The 24,101-nt window shown below is 39.3% G+C and overlaps 1 protein-coding gene across 13 annotated transcripts in view; it reads left to right on the forward strand.

Moving 5' to 3' along the window:
• The window catches only part of LOC105487840 (PPARG coactivator 1 alpha), a 716,435-nt gene that overhangs the window by 375,412 nt on the left and 316,922 nt on the right, over positions 1-24,101 (forward strand). For 9 of the 13 annotated variants that reach the window (XR_011621420.1, XR_011621419.1, XR_011621421.1 and 6 more), the window contains one exon: positions 2,457-2,624. The exons of the other annotated variants lie outside the window; for them this stretch is intronic. Coding sequence is in view for 4 of the 9 variants with exons in the window: in XM_024794754.2 (XP_024650522.1) it covers positions 2,556-2,624 (69 nt within the window). In the remaining 5 variants the exon portion in view is untranslated. The remainder of the gene's footprint in view (positions 1-2,456; positions 2,625-24,101) is intronic. 13 annotated transcript variants of the gene reach the window in all.

Below are 24,101 nucleotides of genomic sequence, written 5' to 3' on the forward strand. Positions count from 1 at the left end.
AAGATGAGTAACCTGCCCAGGGACACAGAGTTAGAAAATAATGGAGCTGATAATCAAATCTAAGTCTATGCTTCCAACCACTCGTGTGCTGCCTCCCATAAGAACAGATATGACTACATTGCAGATGGTGCAATTCAAATGATAAAACTAATTGCTCCCAGTTGTCCTTATGGGATGCTGTTCATAAGGATTTAGGGGAAATGGGGGAAGAACCATATGACTGGTGAGGCTTCCATTGAGTCTAGTCTCTGGGGAAATTTTCTGGAACCTTAGTCCTCTTGGCCTTTCTCTCTTACACCTCAGAAAGAACCTCTGAGAAGCATCTGTATATTCTCAGTAAAAGGGAGGAACTGGGCAAGTAAAGGGTTTTGCATGTGTCTGTTTTACTAGAGACGAGGTGGAAGGTATAGTCGTGTGATTACTAAAAGGATAATAATGGCAAACTAGGTTTGTATGACGGTTTACAGCCTACAAAGCGTGTTTCTTTATAATCTTCAGATAAGAACAAACTTAAGTGTCATAACTGAAGGAAGTGCTGTATTAATGAGGTATGATTGTCAAAAGAGCCAATGGGATCTGAGACTGCATCGTGAAAGGGTATTGACTAGCCTCAGGTAGACCTTGGAGTTATATCTGAACTAACTCTTGGCCTCATCACCAAGGCAAATGTCCTTATCTCTTTTTGGATTCTTTTTTTTTTTTTTTTTGTGGCGGAGTCTTGTTCTGTCGCCCAGGTTGGAGTGCAGTGGTGCGATTTCGGCTCACTGCAAGCTCCACCTCCTGGGTTCACACCATTCTCCTGCCTCAGCCTCCCCAGCAACTGGGACTACAAGCGCCCACCACCACGCCCGGCTAATTTTTCTGTATTTTTAGTAGAGACGGGGTTTCACCATGTTAGCCGGAATGGTCTTGATCTCCTGACCTCGTGATCCACCTGCCTCAGCCTCCCAAAGTGCTGGGATTACAGGCGTGAGTCACCACACCTGGCCTGGATTCTTTATCTGTAAATCAGGAGCATAATAATGACATAACATTGGACACCTAGGTCCCTGCTCAGTAAATGTTGGTTGCTCTTATTATGATGATTATGGTTGATATTGTGGCAATTTTTCAAACAAGGCATGAGATTATTTGGCTGTGTGTGCCATGATAGATCATAGCAAGAATGTTATGATCACTTCTGCTAGCACGGGAACTTGTAGAATATATTCCGAGACTGGCAACAAGAATGGAGAAGTGACCTGAAACCATCTTGCACCATTTTCGGAGGAACCTAACAATATTTAATCTGGAAATTGGACACTTTAGTAGAAGTTTGGGAGCATGGGGTACCACTGTCTTTGCATCTCTGAAGGGTTGTTCTGTAGAATAGGCTTTAGTCTCATTCCTTCTGGAATTAAAAAGCAGTACGTCCGTGGGTAGAAGTTGCAGGGAGAAGGAAATCAGTTCATTTTGGGACAAAAATTATCAGCCATGAAACAGGACTGTCTTGGTAGGTAGTGAATTTACTGTATTTAGTGGTATAGACCGGGTCATGGGGATTCAGGCATCAGATGAGTGATTACATCACAGATATCTTAAATGATACTCTGCACCAAGTTTTGTGATTCTAATCCTGGGTGCATCTGGAGAACATTAAAAAAATTCCCAATGTCTTGGGCCCTAGTTTAGACTAATTAGATAAGAATCTCTAGGGGTGAAGGGCAATTCTTAGTATCACGAGCCAACATCATTCTGCATGTGAAGTGCTAGTGAAGCATTGGCTGGGTTTGAGTTCTAAAGTTTGAGGAGTTCATTCAAACCGAAGCCTCTGATCCTTTTGGATACTGATTTGGAAAAGGGGTCGAGGCCCACGGTCGGATTGAAATGCCTGCTTGCAGAACATCTTATGGGGGAAGGGGCGGGACTCTAGATGCTCAGAATTCAACTATGGGAATGAGTCTATTTTCACCCAAAGGAGCTTGCTATTATTCATGTTCACTGGCTGCTGAGTGATTCATACGCTGCTTTTTGGGGGAGATGTATTCAAATGAAATGTTGCTACTATGTAAAATAGTTTATTTCTTCTAGGATACACCAGCCCACTGATGCAACCCGGCAGAACAATGCAAATTTTGGTGTGTGTGTGAGCGTGTGTGTGTGTGTGTGTGTGTGTGTGTGTGTACTGGGGCAAGGAGAATACGGGAGCACACATAGAAATGCATATTTCTAAAGCATAGAGCAAGCCTGCACACTTCCCTCTTCTGACCTTTACACCAGAAGCATAAGAATGACCCATTGTCCACCGGCCCTGGAGCTTGGTTGTTCCTAATCTCTGGACGCTTGATGGCTGAGCTGGCCTTCAGCTTGGCCAGTTGGCATCTGTCTGGGTAGCCCCATGTGTCCCGAATTTGTTCCCTGGTGGGTTCTTCCTGCCCGATCCCTCATCCTCTGGCATGGCATTTTCTCCACGACAGTCTGCCCCTGGACTGCCCTGGCTGCTGCTTTGGTAAAGGCTTGCAAGGAGAGAGAGTAACAGCTGCTGGCGAATCCAGTTTGTGCAAGCAGCATCAGCAATGGATGAGACCTCCCCAAGGCTGGAAGAAGACTGGAAAAAAGTACTTCAGAGAGAAGCAGGCTGGCAGGTAAGTGATGTCCTCAGCTTTACACAGGACCCAAATCTCTCTCAACTCTTTCGGCTCCAGGTCTGGGTAATATGCATACATCAATTTGTGGAACTGTGCTATCTGCAAGCATGTCCTTTTGAAAAAGTCATCAGTAGTTTCCATGTCTTTACAAGCCATGCAAATAAGACCCCAAATACATTTACTCTAGATTCTCAAGCAAGCTAATAGGGTTTTTACAAATCTATAGGTGTTGCTAAATGTATACTTTCTTAATAAAGGTTCTTGAATTAACAAGTTGCAGGTGTATATCAAGGGAAACATGCAGATTTGGTTTGTGTGAGTACAAGTTCATTGTGATATAAAAATGTAATACAACACCTGTCATCAAACTTACTTTATGGTGTTATAGTAGCTTGGAATAGGGGCTTGGTTTTAACCTATTTTAATGAGGTGACCATTCTTTTAATGCAGCTTGCGTGCCTTCCTTATTTATGCTGAACTCATAATAGGTAGAAGCTCTGTGGTATGCAGAGAGTTCAAGCTAAAAGATTCATTTTGGTGTAGAAGCAGTTTTCATTAAAATATGCAAAGCAGTAATGTTTATATGTTACAATACCTATTGCAAATTAGCAAAATTATATGCTCCTGTCTCGTAAGCTGCCAGCTGAAATCCTTTCCTAAATCCTGTTGAATGGCTTTGATTACTCTTCTTCACATTACGCATTACACACCTCTAATGCATATTTTTACGCATCCACTCCATTGCCATTTAATTAGACAACAATATTGAAGACTGATGCCAGAGCTTTTTTTCCCTGTTTCTTTTTTAATAATGCTGCTAGCGTATGGAAAAAAGAACACTTCTGTGTATGAAGCTTTTCTTAGGGATGAGGTTGGATAAAGTGAAACTCTGATTTTCCATTTTGTCTATAACAGAAACTTTCATATAAAAATGGTAATTCAGAATGAGTTGATTTTTAATGTCAATTAAAAAATTCTTTCTTCTATAAAAAGAGGGAGCCTTTTCTGAAGATTTCTTCCTCAACAGAAATTTCAGTGAAATGTAATACTGGTATTGACTGGTATGTTTTGTTGTATGCAATGTGATGCTAAGTAAGAAGCTTCAGAAAAAACACCCTCTAGCCTGCCATGAAATTGGAATCCTTTCACTTTGAGTGGGAGCATTATTCAGGAAGTAGAAAAGGATACAAAATAAATCTCTGCCTGCTACTTTCAGGATGACATGTGGTGGGTCTCCAGGGGTCCAAACAAATATTCAAATATTTTATGGTATGTTAATGTGACTTTTGGATTTTTGTCTTTTGTTTGCATGTTTTCCTTTAGAAAGTTGTCATCTTATATAGTCTTTATTTCAAAGGAGAGTGAAGGAAGAATGTGAGGAGATGACTCAGACATCTCTGTAGATAAAATATTTAAACTAGAAACATGAAGTTCAAATGTTCATGTAAAAATGCCTGTGTCATATCACTGTCAGCATCCCGTGACCCTTCAGCTTATTAATTTACCAAAAGGCTCCTAATGAAAATATTGCCTGTGTTGTTTGCCTCCAAAGATGTGATCCTGTACAGCTGGTTGACCCCTGTCATTTCCATTGTGATAGTTGGAGCTCTGCCTTCTAGCTAGTGGAGGTAGTGGTTAGAAAAAGGGTATCCTAGTCTCTGAGTTGGTTTCACTGACTCTTGGTACTGCAAGGCGTTGGGTGGAAAGTAGGTCATAGGGTGTCAGCTACAGCATCATCTGCTTCTGCACCTCTTGAACATCCCCAAGAGGTCTACCTGTTGCCCCCACTCATTTGTATTGCTAGGTTGGGTTCCCATATGCCTGGAATAACCTACTTCAGTTGACACCGAAGCTGTCCCTAAGAGAGGAAACTAAATCTGATGGCCCCAGATGCAAGGCCTTTGTGGTGAGGATGACTTCTTTTGGCCATCCATGGTAGTAATGTAGCTGGGGAAGTGAAGATTATTAGAGAATGAATTGTGATGGATGCTGAAGCTTTAGTTTAGCCAAGTACTATAATTCTTACTGGAACTGATTCAGTACTTTTCCACTTACCTAGTATTTTCGCACCACAGTGCTAGGAGTTGTATGCATGTGAGAGAGTGAACACACATACACACATATTTCAATCCTTGTAAGAAGCCTAGAAGGTAGGTATGATTATCCCCATTTCACAGATGTGAAAAGCAAGCCTCAGAGAGGTTACATAACCTGCCCAAAGCCATTCAGGGTCTCAGTTCACACCTGTTTGATTCCAATGCCTATCCTATTCCCACTTTTGTTGCTATGCCATCTGAATTAAATTTTATCTCATTATTTATCTCATGGAATAATAACTTACAAGCAGCTGTGATGTGGGCAGGCAGGAAGAAAGGGAAAAAGCATGATGATCTTCTAATGAAATAATCAATCTCTGAATCATTAAGACTTTAATAAAATGTTTTTTAATAGTTTATTTTTTTAACCCTTACTCTATGCCAGACACTAAACTAAACTTATAATTCTTACAAGTACTCTGGCAGACAGATCCTATTTATTTATTTTGTACAAGTAGGGAAATGTAGGCAAAGTGGTGTTATGGAACATGCCCACAGTCATACAGCTAGTGAGATGCTGAAAAGGGGTATGGACGCATTTGGCTTGACACTGAAACCTGTACCCTGCTTACCCAAGACTGCTTCTCAGAGTATATTTTCTTTGTTTCCTCCTCATCTTCTTCTTCCTTTTTTCTTTCTTCTTTCTTCTTCTTTCTTTTCTTTTCTTTCTTTTTTATTTTTATTTTTTAGACAGCATCTCCCTCTGTCTCTCAGGGTGGAGTGCAGTGACACAATTATGGCTCACTGCAGCTTCTACCTCCTGGGCTCAAGTGATCCTCCCACTTCAGCCTCCTGAGTAGTTGGGACTACAAGTGTACACCTCACATCTGGCTAATTTTTAATATCTTTTATTTGTTGTAGAGTTGGGATCTCTCTATGTTGCCTGGACTAATCTTGAACTCCTGGGCTCAAGTGATCCTCTTGCCTCGGCCTCCCAAAATGCTGGGATTACAGGTGTGAACCACCACACCTGGCCTCAGAGTATATTTTCACATTATATTTTATCATTCGTACTTTAACTCTTTCATCTCACAATAATGTGATGGAATTCTCTTTGAGAACTTCCCCGATAGGATTTTCTTTTTTTAATAAGTCAAGAGTTGGGTAAAATGCCTTGCTCATTCACTTCTACAGAATGTATTTTAATTGGATGCTGTTTGCCTTAAGTGAACCAGCTTTTACTTACGGAGTTGGAAATGAACTAGATGCAATTTCTAGAATCAACTGTAAATCTGAAAATCCATTTAAGCATATAACCATCCTGGAAAACCAACAGCAGCTGCAGCACAGTTAATGCTCCTGTCCCCCACAGCCCACTTCAGTTCTGGGAGAGTGCTCAGGGACAGAGATGGCAGTAGCTTATGCCACCAGGGAGCTGTATGACCACAGGCAAACTTAGCCTGATCACTGGCTTCTTTACTTGTAAACTGAGGTGATTATTTTGGGTGATGACTTGGAGGGAAGATGGGATGGATCCTTGATAATACATCATTGTTTTGGCCAGTTGTTAGATGGAAGATATTATGGAGGGGCCAAGGACTCATGTCTGGATAATGTTTCATGTTGAGATAGTTTCCTTTAAAACAACCCATGTCACTGCACTGTGGCCATTTTGAACTGGTCTAGAAATATTGTCTATCTATGCCTGTCTCCCCACAAAAAGATGAATCCCTCAAGGATAAAGGTGCATCATAAAGCCTGGTGCGCAATAAGCCCTGGATGAATGTTTGCCAAAGCTAAGTGAAATTGGATATTTGATCTGGAAGGAAGCAGAGACAGGTTCCCAAGGTCTCGATTTTACATGAAGAGGGAGAATAAGAGATTGGCTCAAGTTCCAGCCCTGGCTAGTGAGGAGCAAGGGTTATCATCTTCCAGTTCAGCTTTCTACCTTTTTTCCCCTGAACTGCTTCTCCATAAACTTTCTTCTGCAACTTTCTCATCTGTAAAATTGGAACTAGAACGTATTGTCTGTGTCTGTTTAGATATCTTTACTATTATGATACCCTTTTTGAACAGGTACTGTAGCACATGGGTCAAGAACCTGTTGATCTTGAGACAGACCTCTGAGTTCTAACCTTGGTGTCCTTAATTCCTAACTGTGTAGCATTGGTAAAGTTTTCAAATCTCACTTTGCTTCTGTTTTCTCGCCTATAAAATGGGGATAATTATAGTAGCGACTTTATAAGATTGTCATGGAGATTAAATGAATCACTTTCTTGAAAGTGTTTAGAAGAACACATCAGTAAGCACTGCTTGGTGACCCATCAAATGCACAGTATGTGTCATTATCTATCTATTATCTATTTAATGAGACCAGCCATTCAGTGTTTTTTGAATAGCGCCCCCCTCCGCCATGTGCAAAGCATATCCATACTTAAGGAGATGAGAAAGTGACTGAGGATGTTGCCCTAGAATGCAAGGTCATAGTGGGAGAGCACAGCAGGTCATTATAATGATAGGACAACCACCAAATGCTCCATGTATCATGGGAGCACTGTAGGTAGGCCTCCAATCTGTCTTGGGAGTTGCATGGAGCTAATTCTTAAACAAAGAAAAGGAATTAAGCCAGACAAAGAACTGGGAAGACAATTCAAGGCGAAAGAGAGCCTACGTCAGACATAGGAAAGAGAGCAGTGTTGGAAGTGTGTGTTGAGGAGCATGCAGTTGGATGTGACACCAGCCGTTCAGGGTGAGGCGGGAATGGTGGGAAATAAATCTAAAGAGGCAGGTGGAGAAAAACTTTGCACAGCCAGGCCAGCTTCAGCTGGCAGTAGATATAAGTGGATATCAGTGCCTTCATCTGAAAAGAGATCTGAAAAGAGATTATTGGAAGAGAAACTGAGGTCTCTGGGCTGATGATGGGGTGGATAATAACTAACCAAATCATGGAGAAGAGTTATAAAAAATATGAGTAATACATCAGGAGGATAAACAAAGCCCTGTGAAGACTCAGAGAAGGTAATAATTGCAGGAATAGTTACCAATGACAATACTTTCAGGAATAGTTAACAATGATAATTAACAAACACAGAGCTTACTCTGTGCCAATAGCTGTTGGAAGCATTTTTCTGATATAAAATCATTGACTCCTTGCCATCTCTGAATAAGGGGATATTAGTTGTATTCCTACTTGGTAGATGAGGCTGGTTAAGAGAGGGTAAGGTCACTTAATTAGTACATGGGACTGAGACCCAAGCAGCCTGGATCCAGAGCTTATAGGATTATGTCCCTCTACCTGGAGCAAGGGGAATAGGGACAATTTCACAGAGTAGATGGCATTTGAGCCAGGTTTTTCACAAGGAGATAATTTTGCAAGCGGGGAAAGCCTGAGTTAGAATGCAGGCTCTCGCTGATAGTGGGTGTTCTGTACTCAGAACAGATAGAGCAACTTCTCTTATCCCAGGTCTCCCAAAATTATTAGACCAGCTGAATTTCTCAAGGTTTTATAGGGCCACACCACAGCTCTCTATTAATAGAGGCAGTACATGGTAAGGTGTACTGGGTGCTCACCAGGCACCCAGCACAGGTGTACCTGAAATGGTCAGTCTAGAAGTGAGAAGGCCTGGCTGAAGGCCTATCAGGGTGACCTCAATCAAGTCCCTTATTTATCTGAGCTGTTTCTGCTTCTATAAGATGAAAAGGAAGACACTTACCTTTCAGGTACAAATTCAGTGAAATAATGTTTGTATTAAATAACTTTTATTACTGTAAAGCATTCTACAAGTATAAGGTTTTATTGCCATTAACAGAAAATAAAGGAGAATCGTGGTTTTGAAACAGTACCAAATATGGATATAGATTTGTGTACTGTCTACCTTCTCTTTCAATTCCATTACTATTTTGTGTTTCAGTTTTCATGTAGGAAAAAAAAGTAAGTAGGTTTGATGTTGTTTCCTGTTCTCGGGGAAGGATTTGTTTCTTCCTGTTTAAAGTGCTTTAGATTGGACATTGATGAAATAGTGGTTCATAGTTTGAGTTTACTTCATGTTTAAAGAAATATGCATCAAGATACTGTCATCTATCAAGTGAGTAAATGGTGATGATGGGCCAAAGCCAGCACCTGAGGATGTAGACTGACCTTTTCTAATTTTATGTTAAGAAGATGATGGACCTAGCAAGAGATAGTTGGATCATAGCTGCCATAGAAGAGCTTAAATAAGTTCTATTTTTCTTCTATTGTTACATCTGTAGCACAAAAGTGTTCCCTAAGAAGACCCCTTTTCTTATTGCTGATTGCAATTTTTTGTTATTGCCTTTTAAATGTGGGACATGTTCATTCATCAATTCATTTTTTCATTTGTTGAATCAAAGAAGACGAAGTGTTTGATGTATTTCCTAGATTCAAATATCAGATTCATAAGGCTGGGGGAGACCTTGTATTGTCTGTTTTCATTCTACATGTTCCTCACTCTGAGCAGAAGCAAGTCCAAAAGGCTGAAGACAGATAACCTAATGGAGCCTCTCTCTATAACTCATTCCTAGCTCTAACAAATGATACTTAGGCCAAGGAAATTCTTCCTTGTGTGGATTTAAACTCTGCCCATTGCGGCTTAGGCACAGTTCTGCTCCTTTCTCCTCCCCGGAGGTGGAGAAAAACAGCTCAGTCGCTGTCTTCACGAATCAGCCTTCCTTTCTTGATGATCATTATGAAACCAGCCTTCGGCTTTTGCTCTCAAGGCTAAGCAACCTAAATCCGTAGGTATAATTCTTCATTTCTATCTTCTTGAGTTTTTCTGAACCGTCTCAAAATCTGCTTATTATCCCTAACTTCTATAGCCTAGAACTTTGCAGTAGGGTCTAGCCAGAACTAACCAGTACTGATTGGTCACCTACTCAGTCATTTAATCAGCTAATATGCATTTAGTGAGCTCCACGTACTGGACCTCTGAGCCAAGCCTTGAGGGTACAAAGATAGGTAAAAGGCAGCATAAAGGAACAGGTAAGAGCCTGGTTAACAACCAGGCTGGTTACCCACTCAGCTGTATGACTGTGAGCATGTTACTTAAACTTGCTGTGTCTCAGCTCCCTCATGGGCAAAATTGGATAATGATAGTAATATATCTCATAGGGCTGTGGTAAGGACTAAATGAAGAAACACATGCAATGCACTTGGAAGAGTGATTGACGCTTAGCTATGGTCACATGACTGTTTGTTAGATAGGACAAAAATGAAATAAGATGCAGACACTGCCCTTGAGTTTTACTCATTCTACTTGGAAGGATAAACTAGTAAATGGCTAACAAACAACTATTTACAATTCAGTGCATTTAGTCCTATAGTAGCAGAAGAAGCACGTGGGATGGAAGTTCAGAGGTCTAATTATGCCTTAGGGCATCAGGAATGGCTTCGTGGTTCAACGGAGGTGAACTGTTCTATGTATTTCTTTGGTTCACATATCATTGACTTAGAGGCTGGGAGAGACCTTGGAATGACGTCTCACTGAGCATTTTCTCCCTAAGGATCACTGAGTTGGGCCGCAGGGGAAATAATCAGATTTCTAGGTTAGCGAAGATGGTATCAAAGTGTTCTAAGTAGAAGGAGGCTTGTGAACAAGACCTGGAAGAGTAAATGTGTGGTTATGTTTGAAGAATGCTGAGTGGTTAGTTGTGTTGTGCGGTGTAGACAGGCACTGGGGAGAGGTCCTTCCATATGGGTGGCATCAGATTGTCTGGGGACTTGGAAGACTTGCGGAGGTGTTTGCCTTATCCTTAGCCTAATCTATGCTCATGGGGCTTTATGTCTACTGTAAAAAGCTATACCTCAGTTAGGGAGACAGCCAAAGCATTTGATGGTTCTCTTCCAGTAGTTTTCTTACTATCTGGAATCAGAGCTATGTATCAATCCCTGGAGTCCAGAATCTAAATCTTACTTGTTTGCCTATTTCTCTCAGGGCCTAGCACACTTCCAGGCATAGAGCAGGCTCAAGTCATGTGTGCTGAAATCAAGTGGCCATATATAACCAGTGCCTTCATCTGCCTGTTCTAGAACAGCTAGTTGTGCTCATGCGTGAATGAACAAATGCAAATAAACCAATCCAGTGATTTTACAGTTTTCAAGTTTGACTCAATTTTATGTACCTCTTGGTACAAATTTGTGTAAAACCCAAATAACCAATATAAGAAATCAATTCTCTCTGTAGTATCTTTGCCTTTTATGGTCAGCCTCCTGTACTCCTGTGTCCCACATTCATGGCTGATTATTCTGATGGGGTCCCAATGAACCTTGAGTGGGTTTAAGACTTGAACTTTTCCCTCCTCCAACTCTTTCTTGAACATTGATTTTCATATGTCACAACTTATGCTGATGATGGCTAAGGAGTATTTGAGATGTGGAGGGAAGATTTTAAAAGAAGGTCGAGGGCAACAGGCAGCTCTTGTGTATCTAAAGAGACAAATAAGTTTGACATCAACTATGTCTGTGAAAAAAAAGTCAAAAGAAGTGAGAAATCCTCAAGTCATAGCAACTGGTTGAATGCAGCGATTCTCTCACTTATGGTGCAAAAGCCGCAATTTTCTATCTAATTCACTACTCAATCATTCCATGGCCCCTGTCTCAAGCTCGATTTAAGCTAGTCCCCAGTACATAGAGCCACTGTGCAGTGTATAAAAGAAATGACTGGCCAAAGGGACTGAGGGAAAAGGGAGCCATGTGGTGACCCAGAGCTGACGTTATCGAGTTATCCTAGGATCACGTGACGCCTCTAAAGCCTCTCATAAAGTTCATGTAAAATAGGTCATCCTTCCTTTAGCCTTTGAATTTTGATTTTCACTGCCTGATAAAAGAATATGATCTGTTTAAATGCTCACCACATATATTGGGGAAACAGACAATTTACTTGGGACTCAGGGGCAGTGCCTGGATTGAAAGTTTGCTGCCTCAAGGGCTTTGAACTGAAATGGAAACAGGCTGGCTCTCTGAAGAACTCCATTACTGCCAATGACTGTCTTTTTCAGAGGAGTTCGGGTGAGCAATAAATATGACTACTCTTCAGGGAGAGTGTCCTGGAAACTGTTGGATCTTTCCTTACACATATCAAGTGTATTTCAGTTTTCAAAAGCACTTTCCCATGTATACCCCTTTTTCAATCTCACAGAAGCCTCATCAAGGAAATGGCAGCAATGTTATTATTACCAATGGTTAAATGAATAGACCCAGAGCTGACGGGTTAAGAGCCCTGCACAAAAGGGCCAGGATTAAAACCCAGGTCAGAAGCACAATCCTGTGTGTGTTTGCTCAGATCAAACCAACTCTCTGTTCGCTGGTCAAGGATAAGTGTTCCTAAAGCTTGTTAAAAAAAAAATTGTTTTCTTACATGAACACCTAATTGGCGTGAATCAATTGTCCCCTTCCTATAAAAGAGTGTGGCCCTTTAAATGCTGAAAACTCTTTTAGCACTCAAAGCTAAAAACTTTTATGTAATGATTTTTAAGGAAACACTTCTCCTACCAACCCCAACAATTGAAATTGTCTGGTGGAAAAGTAAGACCTTCATATTTCCTGTGCTGATCATAATGCTTTGCGCATGATCTTCTTGCAGTGGTGGGAGTCCAGCAGGGCTATTATACAGCCACTAAGCCTGGGATGATATGCTGCAGAAATACATAATTTTGTGTAACACTTTTAAAGACTTTATTTTTTGCATTGCTGGATTCCGTTTTTCGCACTGGAAAAGGAGGCACACTGTCTCCCTCCACTCAGCTTCTTGCCAAGATGAGCCTTAAATAGCACAAATCACCTTAACCCCACCTTTTGCCTTACTATTTAGTGACTCAAAGATCTGAGTTAATGAGACCAAAATGCTCTTTGAGAAATTTTGGAAACTGAAATGGGCAAGTGGTTACATCATATAGCTTTATTTGTGTTGTAATAATACTAAAACTCTAAGATGCAATTTTTTGGCCTTTAAAATGTATTCTTTTCATTAGTAATTGATTTTGGTGTCCACACACAACTTGTGGAACTATGGGGAAGCATTTTTCTGTTGTACTTTTCTTGCATCATTAATGTACTCAGTATTCTCTTCATGTCTATGTTCTGCCTGCCTAGAAGCAACCTGCTCTTCTCTCTCCCATCTTCTCAGCTCAAATATTCAATCAAACCAACAAACACCAAAAGAGACAAGAAAAAATCTCAAAGCCATCCTTAAAAAATCCTATCAACAAATCATGCTTACTTGAAATACTAATATGTGACAAGCATGGGCTCTGGAGTCAAATCAATGTGGTGTTGAAATCCTGCATTGTTATTGACTAGTTGGATAACCTTGGATATATTTCTACTCTCAACCCTCAGTTTCATTGTCTTTAAAATGGGATTACAATAGTAACTTTCTCCTAAAATGATTGAAGATGGAAGGAAGTAATGTAGTTAAATCCCTTGGCAAAGTGACTGGCAAACAGAAAGCACTGAGTAAAAATTAGCAATTATTTTTCTTGTTGTGAAAGTATTTTCTTTAAAACCAGGATCATGACAAGGTTGTCTGCAGTTTCACTCATGACAGCCTACTAATACCTGGTTCAAAGTGAGATATAGAAAAGACGAGACAAAAATGATATTACCAGGTAAAATTGCTGTTTATATAGTAAAACAAAGATTCTTAGAAACATTGAAAAATTATTAGAAATTATGAGTTGAGTTAGTTGACTCCATATAAAATAAATATATAAAAATTAGTAACTAACATTTTGATATAATAGTGATAATCATTTAGAAACTATGAAGATGAAAATTATTCAAAATAATACCAACACATAAAAATATCCAGAAATAAACTGATTGAGTAATTATATAGACTCTGTACTGGAAAAACAATACAACTCCCCGAGTAGATATAAGGTAGACTCGGATGCGTGGAGATAGGCGTCATCTTCCTAGAAAGGAAGAATGGATACTCTTAGCATTTTGATTCTTCTCAAATGAATTTACATATTTAATACAATTCTAATCGAAATCATATTGCTTCTGTCATTTTCTGGAAACTTGACCACATATTCTAGAGTTCATCTTGAATAATAAATACAGTGAGAGAGTTTAAAAATTTAGAAAAAGAAGAGCAGTAAGGCAGGTTTTTCTCTAGTAGACATTGCAATGTACTATAAAGTTAATGGTAACTAAAACAGGATATTCTGGAGTAAGAATCAACAGACAAATGGGGTTGAAAGAGCCAAGAAACAGACTATTAAATATAAGAGCTTAAAATGTGTTCAAAATTACATTACATATTGGTTGAGAAACTGACAAGTATGCAATCAGTGGTGTTGAGTTACCTGATTGACTGAGAGAAAATACTGCAAATTAAATTTCAGAAGGAAAAGAGTAAAATGCAAAAAATTCAAAACATATTTTAAAGAGGAGAAAATGTAGGGTAACACTTATCTGATCATGGGATGAGAAACCCTCTAAGCATAAATGAGAGAAAAGTGACAATTTTGATTATGTAAAAATGTAAAAATTCTCTGTGTTTCAGAGATAAATTCTAAGAATTGTATTCAATTAAAAAAATAAAATGGAAAAATGTTTTTGAGAAATCTAGCCAAAAAAGCTTGATGTTTTAACAAATGAAGAGTTCATACAAATAAGAAATAACCTCACATTTCACTAGGAAAAAAAATGAGCTTGGTCCAGGAGCAATTAACAGAAGATATAGGTTACCAATAAATATATGAAAAAAATGTAGTCACATTTGTCAACAGGGAAATGCAAATTAAAACAATAATGGGGACATGACTGATAAAGATTTTGAGAAATGATACTGGTGGTGATGATGGGATAAATTCCATTTACTGCCTCTTCTTTGAGGAAGAGTGCTGATTTATTACTGCCTTTCTGGAAATCAATTAGGTAACGTGTATCAATAGTTCAAAAATTTAGAATACTTGACTTAATATTATTCTAGAAATAGATCTTAAGGAAATTGTCAGAGACAAGACTAAACTTCATGTGAAAGGATGGCTACTTTGATGCTATTTATAATAGTGAAATTTTCATTCATTCTAAGTTTCCAGTGATAGGCTAATGGTTAGATATACTATGAGAAAGCCGTTCAAATGTGTTTTCAGTATTCTACTGAAATAAAGTGTTGTATTTACTCTATGTTTTCCGTATGGAGGAGAATGCTTTTGATATCCTATTAAGTGCAAGGAGTGGAAACTATATTTTGAGTTCAATATGGCACCTGAAATCCTACAAAACGACATTTTAAAAAGTTTAAAGCTCAAAGGACAAAGAGAATGAAAGAGGAGATGGCATCAGGGAAGAAATGCCAACTACATTTTGAAAGCTCAAAGAAGAATAAACAAATGGTAACTGACTTGGCACAGCATTAAAATAATCATGAAATTTAAGCTTGTAGGGGAAAGAATCAACAAAAAGCAGGCTGTTTTGCTCTGCCAAATTCTGGAAATGCTCATAAATTGAAGGTAGAAGGTGAGATATGGGTCAGAGTGAAAACAGGTGAATAGATTTATAGAATGACCAAATAGACCAGATCCCTTCCCCCACTGGACAAAGACATACAACAGTTTGCTTTCTAATGAAGTTGAGCCAGATATCTGGACTATGGGACACTCAGGCACAGTAGAACAGTTAATAGGGAAGAAGGAAAATAAGGAGGTTTTAAATCAAATCTGTTTACTAAAGAGTGAGATCCCAGTTTCTCTCTTCTCTTTCAAAGTGCCGACAGCACTCATGAAAGTGCCAACTCTCCTCCATGTCACACTGCAGTAAAGTTCACCATTTGTAACCCCACCTATGCTCCTGAAACTTCTAGTCAGCCTTGGATGTGTTGCTCTTGAATGAAACAGATGACCATTCTTGGAAGTCCTCTAATGTGAGAGAGAGAGATGAAGAGAAACAAAAAATAATTTGAGGAAACTGAGGCAGTGCAGGGCAGAGGAAAACATCTTTTAAAATCTCTAATTTATTTCTAGAGAGAGCATATTGCACTTATGATACAAGAACAGGCAACTGTGGAAAGGAATATTCAGAAAACCAGAATAAAATTTGGAAATTAAAAATACCAAAGTGGAAATTAAAATTAATGAATGAACTAGAAAACAGAGGAAAAAAATCTCTGAGAAGAATGGGAATGAAAAAATAAAAGCAGACATGAGAATTTGAAGATCAGCCCAGGAAGTCCAACATCTAAATCCACAGGAGTTTCAGAAAGAGATAACAGATAAAATGGAGGGAAGAGAACTGTTAAGGAATTAATGAAAGAGAATTTCCTTGAACCAAGAGACAAGATTATAACAGCCACACATTATAAAGAGTCAACTCAATGTTAGCATAATGAATGAAACACACACACACAAACACACCAGACACATCACTGAAATATTTCAGAACATTTGGAAAAAAGAAAATCTACTAAAATGTTCAGGAAAAAAAACAGTTCCCATGCAAAGGATTGAGACTCACTTTGAAAAAACACTACTTGGAGCTAGGAGGGAATAGAGAATTATATTGAAAAATTTAACTAACTCTTATCTAGAAGTCAATATTCTGCCACTGCCTCCCATTGCCATGGGAATAAAATAATGGGCATTCATTTAATTAAATAAGATAATGAATGTAAAGTTGATCAAATTTTGGAATGGAATAAAGTATTTTCAGATATACAAGGTCTTTATGAATTTTTCAAAAGCTACTAAATGATATGTGCCTTTGAAACAAGAGAGTAAACTAAGCAAGAGGAAGATCTGGAGTCTAGGGAATAAAAGGTCCAGACCCAAAAAGAGGCCAAAGTTATTCCTTGGGTGAAGGCAAAGGGGAGCGCTAGAATGTCAGCTGTGCAGAATGCCTGCAGGGAAGCCGCTCTGGATCAGAGCAGGAAGAAAGAAGTGGAACTGATCCATTGTCTGATTTGCTTGCATATATTGAGAAAAACTTTCTGGTTTTGGCAAAGAACTTTTTTTCGGCATTTTGCCAAAAAAAGGAGGGAAATAAGAAATAAGACAATTATTAACTTCAGGGAAAACAAAAAAGTATGTAAGAAAGAAAATTTAATGACACAATCCATAGTTCAGCGGTGAACAAAAGTTAGTTACAATAACTAAGTTAGTTACAATAACTAATAAATGTTGAATATTTACCTAACAAAAACATGAAGTAACTATATTGGGATGATGAAGAGAAAGGAAATATATTAATATGTGTGAATGGGGGTATATAATAGTTAGTTCTCGTTTCCATATTCAAACGTCACTAGGTAATACCTGATGCAACAACCTGATGGGATGGGCTATTATAATTTGCAAACAAGGAAATGAGCCTGGGGATGGAGGATTTGCTCAGGGTTTCACAGCAAGCCTACATGGTAGAGACAGATCTAGCACCTAGCTGTCCAGCCCCCCAGGCTTGGCACTAAACTATGGCAGAGAGCTTGGCCCAAATATATCCTCTGCCTTTCTCTAGTTCTTCCCACATCTCCACGTTGGATGACTCAATAGAAATTCCCCACTCAATACACTTGTATTTTAGTTAAAAATAGGTAATCAGTGATTTTTATTGTATTCTATGTGACTTTCATTCTAAGAGGCAGAAAACATGCTAAGAATAGGCAGAATGTATATATGAATTGTGATTCCTGTGGGCTGGCTTTGTTGTTGCTGTGGATCTGGGTTTGAGGGCTGACTCCTCCACAGATTAGATTAGATCTTGGAAAACTACTTTATCTATCTCAAGCTTCGGTTTTCTCATCTGTAAAATGGGACTAAAATAGCAGACATCTCACAGGATTAAGTAAGATAATGAATGCGAGAGATGAACACAGTGCCTGCTAATAGAAGAGCATAAGCCATGTAAAGGATTGTGGCAGCCCTGGAAGCATAGCTGGGGGTGGGGGTGGAAAGAAGCAGAGAGAGCAGTTGATCCCAGTAACCCCATTGCTAATATCATGCATTTGAACAAATTTGTAATGTTAAAATTACATTACCTGGCTATTGGGTACTATGATGTAAGACTATCAGAGGAACATGGAGATACGTAGAGAAACTAGTCAAGGTGGTGTAAAACTGTTTTCAGGTCTCATGGTGTCACCAAGCTCTGGCATGGGTCAAAACCTGGTCCTAGCTCTGGTGGTGGTATGTGTTAGTTCGTTCTTACACTGCTAATAAAGACATACCCAAGACTGGGTAATTTATAAAGGAAGGAGGCTTCATGGACTCACAGTTCCACATGGCTGGGAAGGCCTCACAATCACGGCAGAAGGCAAAGAGGAGCAAAGCCATGTCTTACATGGTGGCAGGCAAGGAGAGAGCATGTGCAGGGGAACTCCCTTTTATAAAACCATCAGATCTCTTGAGACTTACTCACTGTCATGAGAACAGCATGGGAAAAACCTCCCTCCATGATTCAATTACTTCCCATGGGGCACTCCCACGACACGTGGGAATTATGGGAGATGATATTTGGGTGGGGACACAATCAAACCATATCATGGTATTTCACAGTTGGAGCAGAATTAGCAGTAGCAACATATTATAACGTTTGTTATTTCTTCCAAATATCCAAAGAATAATTCCCCATGGAACATTTCTGGATATGAAAGGTTTGAGAATTACTTGAAACTTTCATGGGTGATGGTTCTGAGAAGCTGCTAACCCAACATGAGAAGCCTGGCCTTGACCTCTTACCTTTATCAAGATGACTGGTGGACACCACCACCATCTATCTATGTGTTTTCACAGGGAGGCTTGGTCCATTAGGTGTCTTGATCTACCACTTGAAACCCATGTGGCAACTTCATTGTTTTTAAAAAACACTCCACTTGTGATACAGAATATTTTAAACACATGATGACAAGCCCTATTCTCTGTTCTATGAAGTGGAGATGGGCTCATAGACACCTGAAGCTTTCTGCAAAGGGGGTAGAATTTGTCTTCTCCCGTAGGGACATCATGCACTTCTGTCTATCACTCAGTATTGCTATTTGACTTCTGAGACTTGAAGGGAGGGCCAGAGATGCTTAGGGCTCACCTAGGTGTCTACAGAGTGAAAAGTTGGAATCTTTGGGGGGCACAAAGAGGCTCTTCCTTTGTTCTGCTTTTTTGCAAAGCACCCTCTGCCACTTAGAGTGGGTGTGAGTGTCCCATTTATTGTACTCCATTTGTACTATAGTTCCAAAAACCTAAACATCTCTCTCTGTGCAGAATTAGGGTGTAGGGAACACTTGGTCAGGTAGATACTTAAGGGCCAAAGCACCCAAATATTGCATCCCACCACATGGGGCAAATGTTTTCAGGCACTGGGAGTTAGCACAGACAGAACATATCATCTAGCATTTCAGAGAATTCTAGGAAGGAATGAAAGGGCAAGGCTGATTTTGCTGTAGAAAGACTGGGGAAAGGAAGAGAAGGAAAAGGACCATGTGAGGGAAATGACTTCCATGGGGAAAAGTGAAATAAACAAGGAAATAAAAGATTTTGTATATCAAATCATTATGTTGGACAACTTACATTATATAATTTTATTTGACCATTACATACTTCAATAAAGCTGGAAAAAAAGGGAGTTAAGCCAAAAAAAATGGTTCTGAATCTGGAGGAAGGCAACCTAGGTGATGAAGCGCTGATGTGTGTGTGTGGTAGTTTACATTTAATTCTCATGGCAAATTGTAAGTATAATTATATAATTATTCCCATTCACAGATGAGGAAACGGAAATTGGTAGGAATTTATAATTATTCCCATTCATAGATGAGGAAATGGAGAAATTGGTTCTCTGTAGGGTGTCCAAGCTCACACAGGTGGTAGGAGACAGTATCTTCCCTCATCTTTCTGGCTGCAAAAGCTCTCATTTTCATTCCCTCATGTGAGATCAAAGTCCATTTCTTTCTTTTCCACATATTTTCCAAGGAATGGAAATCCTCTTTGCTGAGATCCTCCCTTCCCTGCATTTGCTGAGCCAATACGCTTTCCTCCAGGTAAAGATTTGCCTTTACTGAACCCTCTACGCAGGTGAGGAAGAAGACTCTGGACCCACACTCGGGGTTGTTTCTGGGTCCTGCCTTGGGAGTGTGCTGGAAACTCACCAGGAGCCATCAGGGGTCCAGAGACATCACAGTTCTGCCCTCTTTCCTGCACCACCACACGCTTACATTTCTCACATTGAGACACACAGCTGGTTAACTGTTCCTCCGGAGTGCCTGTAAAAGGGAGAGGATGGTGCAATGTTAACCTGTAGCACTAAAGGTCCAAAACCTGGTTCTACCACATAGTAGCTGTGAGAATGTGATAATTTATCAGCCTCTTTGTGTTAACTTCTATGTGTTCCCCATCTGTAAAATGGTGATAGCAGTAGTAGCTGCCTCATAGGGCTGACCAAAGGATTAAGTAGAAAAATCACATCATGATAATCATCGTCATCATTGTCACCATCATCTCGCTATCACTCCCAAAGAGTCTGCATACAGTCATTTCTCATGTTGTTGGCTTGCTTCACCTGAGGTTGGTTTCAGCTATTGAAAGTTTTAGGGGCAAGTCAAGGGGTCATTTGTTCAAGAGATGGAAAAACAGAAATAAGAACAGTGCTTGTGCACATGAAGTTGCCTGACAAAGTTTGTATGTGTGTTTCAAGAAGGTAGTTTAAAAATCTTTGATCATTGAATGCACAGGGGCTGTAGATTAACAATGAAGGGGCCGGGCGTGGTGGCTCACGCCTGTAATCCCAGCACTTTGGGAGGCCAAGGCGGGCAGGTCATGAGGATAGGAGATGGAGACCATCCTGGTCAACATGGTGAAAGCCCATCTCTACTAAAAATACAAAAAAATTAGCTGGGTGTAGTGGCACATGCCTGTAGTCCCAGCTACTTGGGAGGCTGAGGCAGGAGAATCGCTTGAACCTGGGAGGTGGAGGTAACAGTGAACCGAGATCGCGCCACTGCACTCCAGCCTGGTGACAGAGCAAGACTCCGTCTCAAAACAAAACAAAACAAAAAACAATGAAGGGATGACAGTGTATTGGGGAAAAAAGATAAGTCATTAAGAATCAAGTTTCTCTTTTTTGTGTATGTTTGAATTCCTAATACTCAGATTTATAAGAGCATGTAATTATATCACCAGCTAAATAAGAGCAAAAAAATTCTATAAAACTAAAGGAACACTATTCTTGCTGAATAATATATGCACATAAAATTAGAGCAGTTCACAAATGCAGAATTCTAATGTTATATTAGCTGGTTGCAACTGCAAAGCCTGCATTTGTATTTCCATTAAAGCTCTGTTTTCTTTCAGTTTGAGGAAATGTTTGCCTTAACAAAAGCTCTAATGCTTTATTTTAGCCTAGAGGGATAAATCTTGTGCAAGATCTGTTTTAAATGATTTTTTGAGGTTTTGAAGAAATAAAATATTTTTATTATAATATCATTAATTTTGGGGGATTGTTGCTCTTGGAGGACTCAAATATAAATGAACTTTAAAAGTTAAAACTTTCCAACTGCCTGGTTCCTAGTGAGGAGAGCTTGCTCATGAACTGAGAGTTTTCAGTGAGAAAATGAAAAAATCGAGAGGAGGCAGAAATAGGGGAATGTGGCATCAGAAGGGAAATTAGGGTCAGGTAACCCCATCTGTTCCCCTTATAATTCCCCTTGGGAAATATGTGTAAAATCAATATGGATGACAAAAATTCAATAGTATATGTAGCCTCATTAATCCAGATATGAATTGGAAGTATTCTAAATTTTCAGTGAAAATAATGTGTGCTTATATAGATGTATATAAAACCATTTGATTTAAATATATATATAAAATAAAAAATTATAAATATGTATATTTTTAAATCAAATTGTTGAAGAGGACTAATACTAGGAAACAATGGTCCTGTGGCCCACCTCTTTCCATTCTGAGCCCTGTTTCTTAGAGGCTGATATCATTACTCCTTCCTGTTTTTCAGGCCATAATAAAAGTAAACTTTAAACCTACTTCGAACTGCCATTCAACATTTAACTTCTTATCAGATGCTAAATGACTAATTTGAATCGATGGCAAGTTATTTTCCTAGAATCAGGGAATGTGAGAATGGGAACACTCTCAAGATCCAGGTGAATTCACATTACATCAAAAAGAAATCAAAGTCCAGACAGGGTCTGGGACCCGTCCAAGGCTGAACAGTTAGTTTTTGACACTCTGTGGGGCAAAACTTGGGTCTGATGCCCTTTCCTTTCTACCATACTGCTTCTCAGGATTTTTTTCTGGCACAATTCAGGCACATCCTGAATAGTGCTTTGATAAGGTAGTTCTCTTCTCTAGAAAGTTAGACCATTTAAAAATGCTAGTTAACATGGATGCAATTCACCAATGTATTTGTCATTTAAAGACCAGTGCAAAGTATAATGGACCAATAAAAATTGTAATGTACTTATAAAATTGACCCAGATTGGCAGAAAAAAAAACCGTGCAATTTGAAACAGGAAAAAGAAAGCATAATTGATAAAAGGAATGGTGTAATATTTAATATTAGAAAATATTATTGGTAGCAGCTTTCTGATGTTAGTATTAAGTTATAGTAAATATCTTTCCATACTTGACAGTTTCTTTAGTTTGTCATTAGATGAGGAAACAGTATTGATGGTTTAGGGGTTATAGAAGACCGTATAATAGCAATACAGAGGAAATCTGAAAGTATAAAGACTGGGGAAATAGAAATCAGAATTTAGGGTGTGTTTGTGCAGGCATGTGGGTATGTGTCTGTATATTATATGGAGGTGGGGATGGTACGTTAGAGGCAAGAGTCGATAGGATGTCCTGGCCTTCTAGGAACCAGCTTTAACAGAGGCTGATACGTTTGACATCTAGTCTTAAGGTCAGAAAGGGTTTGATCAGGTAGTAGCTACGTCGTGTTAGGTCAGTTTCACATACTGAAAGAAAACACAATTGGCCTAGACAAGGGATTGGCAAAATTGCTCTGCAAAGGTCTAGGTCATAAATATTTTCACCTTTGCTGGCCATAAGGCCTCTGTTGCAACTACTCAGCTCTGTCACTGTAGCACAAAAGCAGCTATTGATAACATGTAAACCAGTGAACATGGCTGTGGGCCAATAAAACTTTATTGATGGCTGTAGAAATGTGAATTTCATGTAATTTTGATGTCACAAAATATTATCTTTTTAAATATTGTTTTCAACCATTAAAAATATAAAAATCATTCTTTGCTCACAGGCTATGCAAAAATAGGTAGGCTGCTGGATTTGGTCCATGGACCATAGTTTGCTGACAGTTGGCCTAGCTAACAAAGAGTTAGGGTCTATTATTTAACAAATGATTCTTCTGTCCCAGCAAACAGGGAGAGATGAACTGCCATTTTTCATTCTCCCTAATTTTGTGTTTCTGGAACCTAAGCACTTTCTGATTTTGCTTTGTTTTTCATAGGCCAGCAGTCTTGACCGAACACAGAGCAAGTTCTGTATGTGATCTTTTCACTCTAATACCCCATTTCCTGATCGACCAAGCACTCCAGTGGATAAGATAAAGACAGTTCTTTACTGCATTGTACAGACCAGCAGTCAAATATGTTTGCCATCATGACTAAGGTGTAGGCACTTTTAAAGACTGTTATTCTGAAGCGCATTCTGCATTCTGATATAGTGTATCATGCAGGATGTATACTGGTGGGAACTTCCTCTCACATGTCGGGGGACTCTACTTGGCTAATAAACCCCAGAAGTATGCCCAATGAAGAGAAGAATGCCCAACTACATCCCTCACTGGTCACTGATGCCCCTCATTTGCATTTAGTATAATTCCTGTATGGAATCCCTGCACTTCTGATTGGCTCCTCGCCCCTAGTATCACAGTAATCCCTTACACGAATGGCATGCTTTTGAGGTAGAAAGTATCTTTTATATAAAAATTCTGATGCAGATGGCAAAGTGACACTCAGGGAAGTCACTACGGTAGAAAGTGGTGGAACTATAGCTCAAAGCCAAATTGGACTCCAGCTGCATTGCTCTTTCTGCTCAGCCAGGCATCCTGCCTCTAGTTTAGAGTTTATAGGGCATGGGACTAAAGCCACTTGTAAACTTTGATGTGATGAGGTCAATTATTTTTAAAATTTATTGTCAGTAGAGAGTGTTTATGCCTTGTATTAATGTGTTTGCTTCCTCCCAAGCTAGTCATTGACTTGAGTGTAGGAGGGCATCTCATGCCTTAGAGAGTGAAAAATGAATACCCACGTTCAAATTTGTTGAGCAATTAGCTCCTCTTTCTCCCTATTGACCTGGAGATTTTTGACTTTGGACATTAAGAGAAAATACATACTGAAGGAAACAGGAAAATGTAACTAAATATTTAGAACATAACTTGAAAATCAAATTCCTTGGAATCTACTGGATGGATGAAGATACATACAAATTCCTCCTCCCTCAACTAGTTTACAAATTA

Source organism: Macaca nemestrina, chromosome 3 (assembly GCF_043159975.1).
Source record: "Macaca nemestrina isolate mMacNem1 chromosome 3, mMacNem.hap1, whole genome shotgun sequence".
NCBI classification, from domain to species: Eukaryota; Metazoa; Chordata; class Mammalia; order Primates; family Cercopithecidae; genus Macaca; species Macaca nemestrina.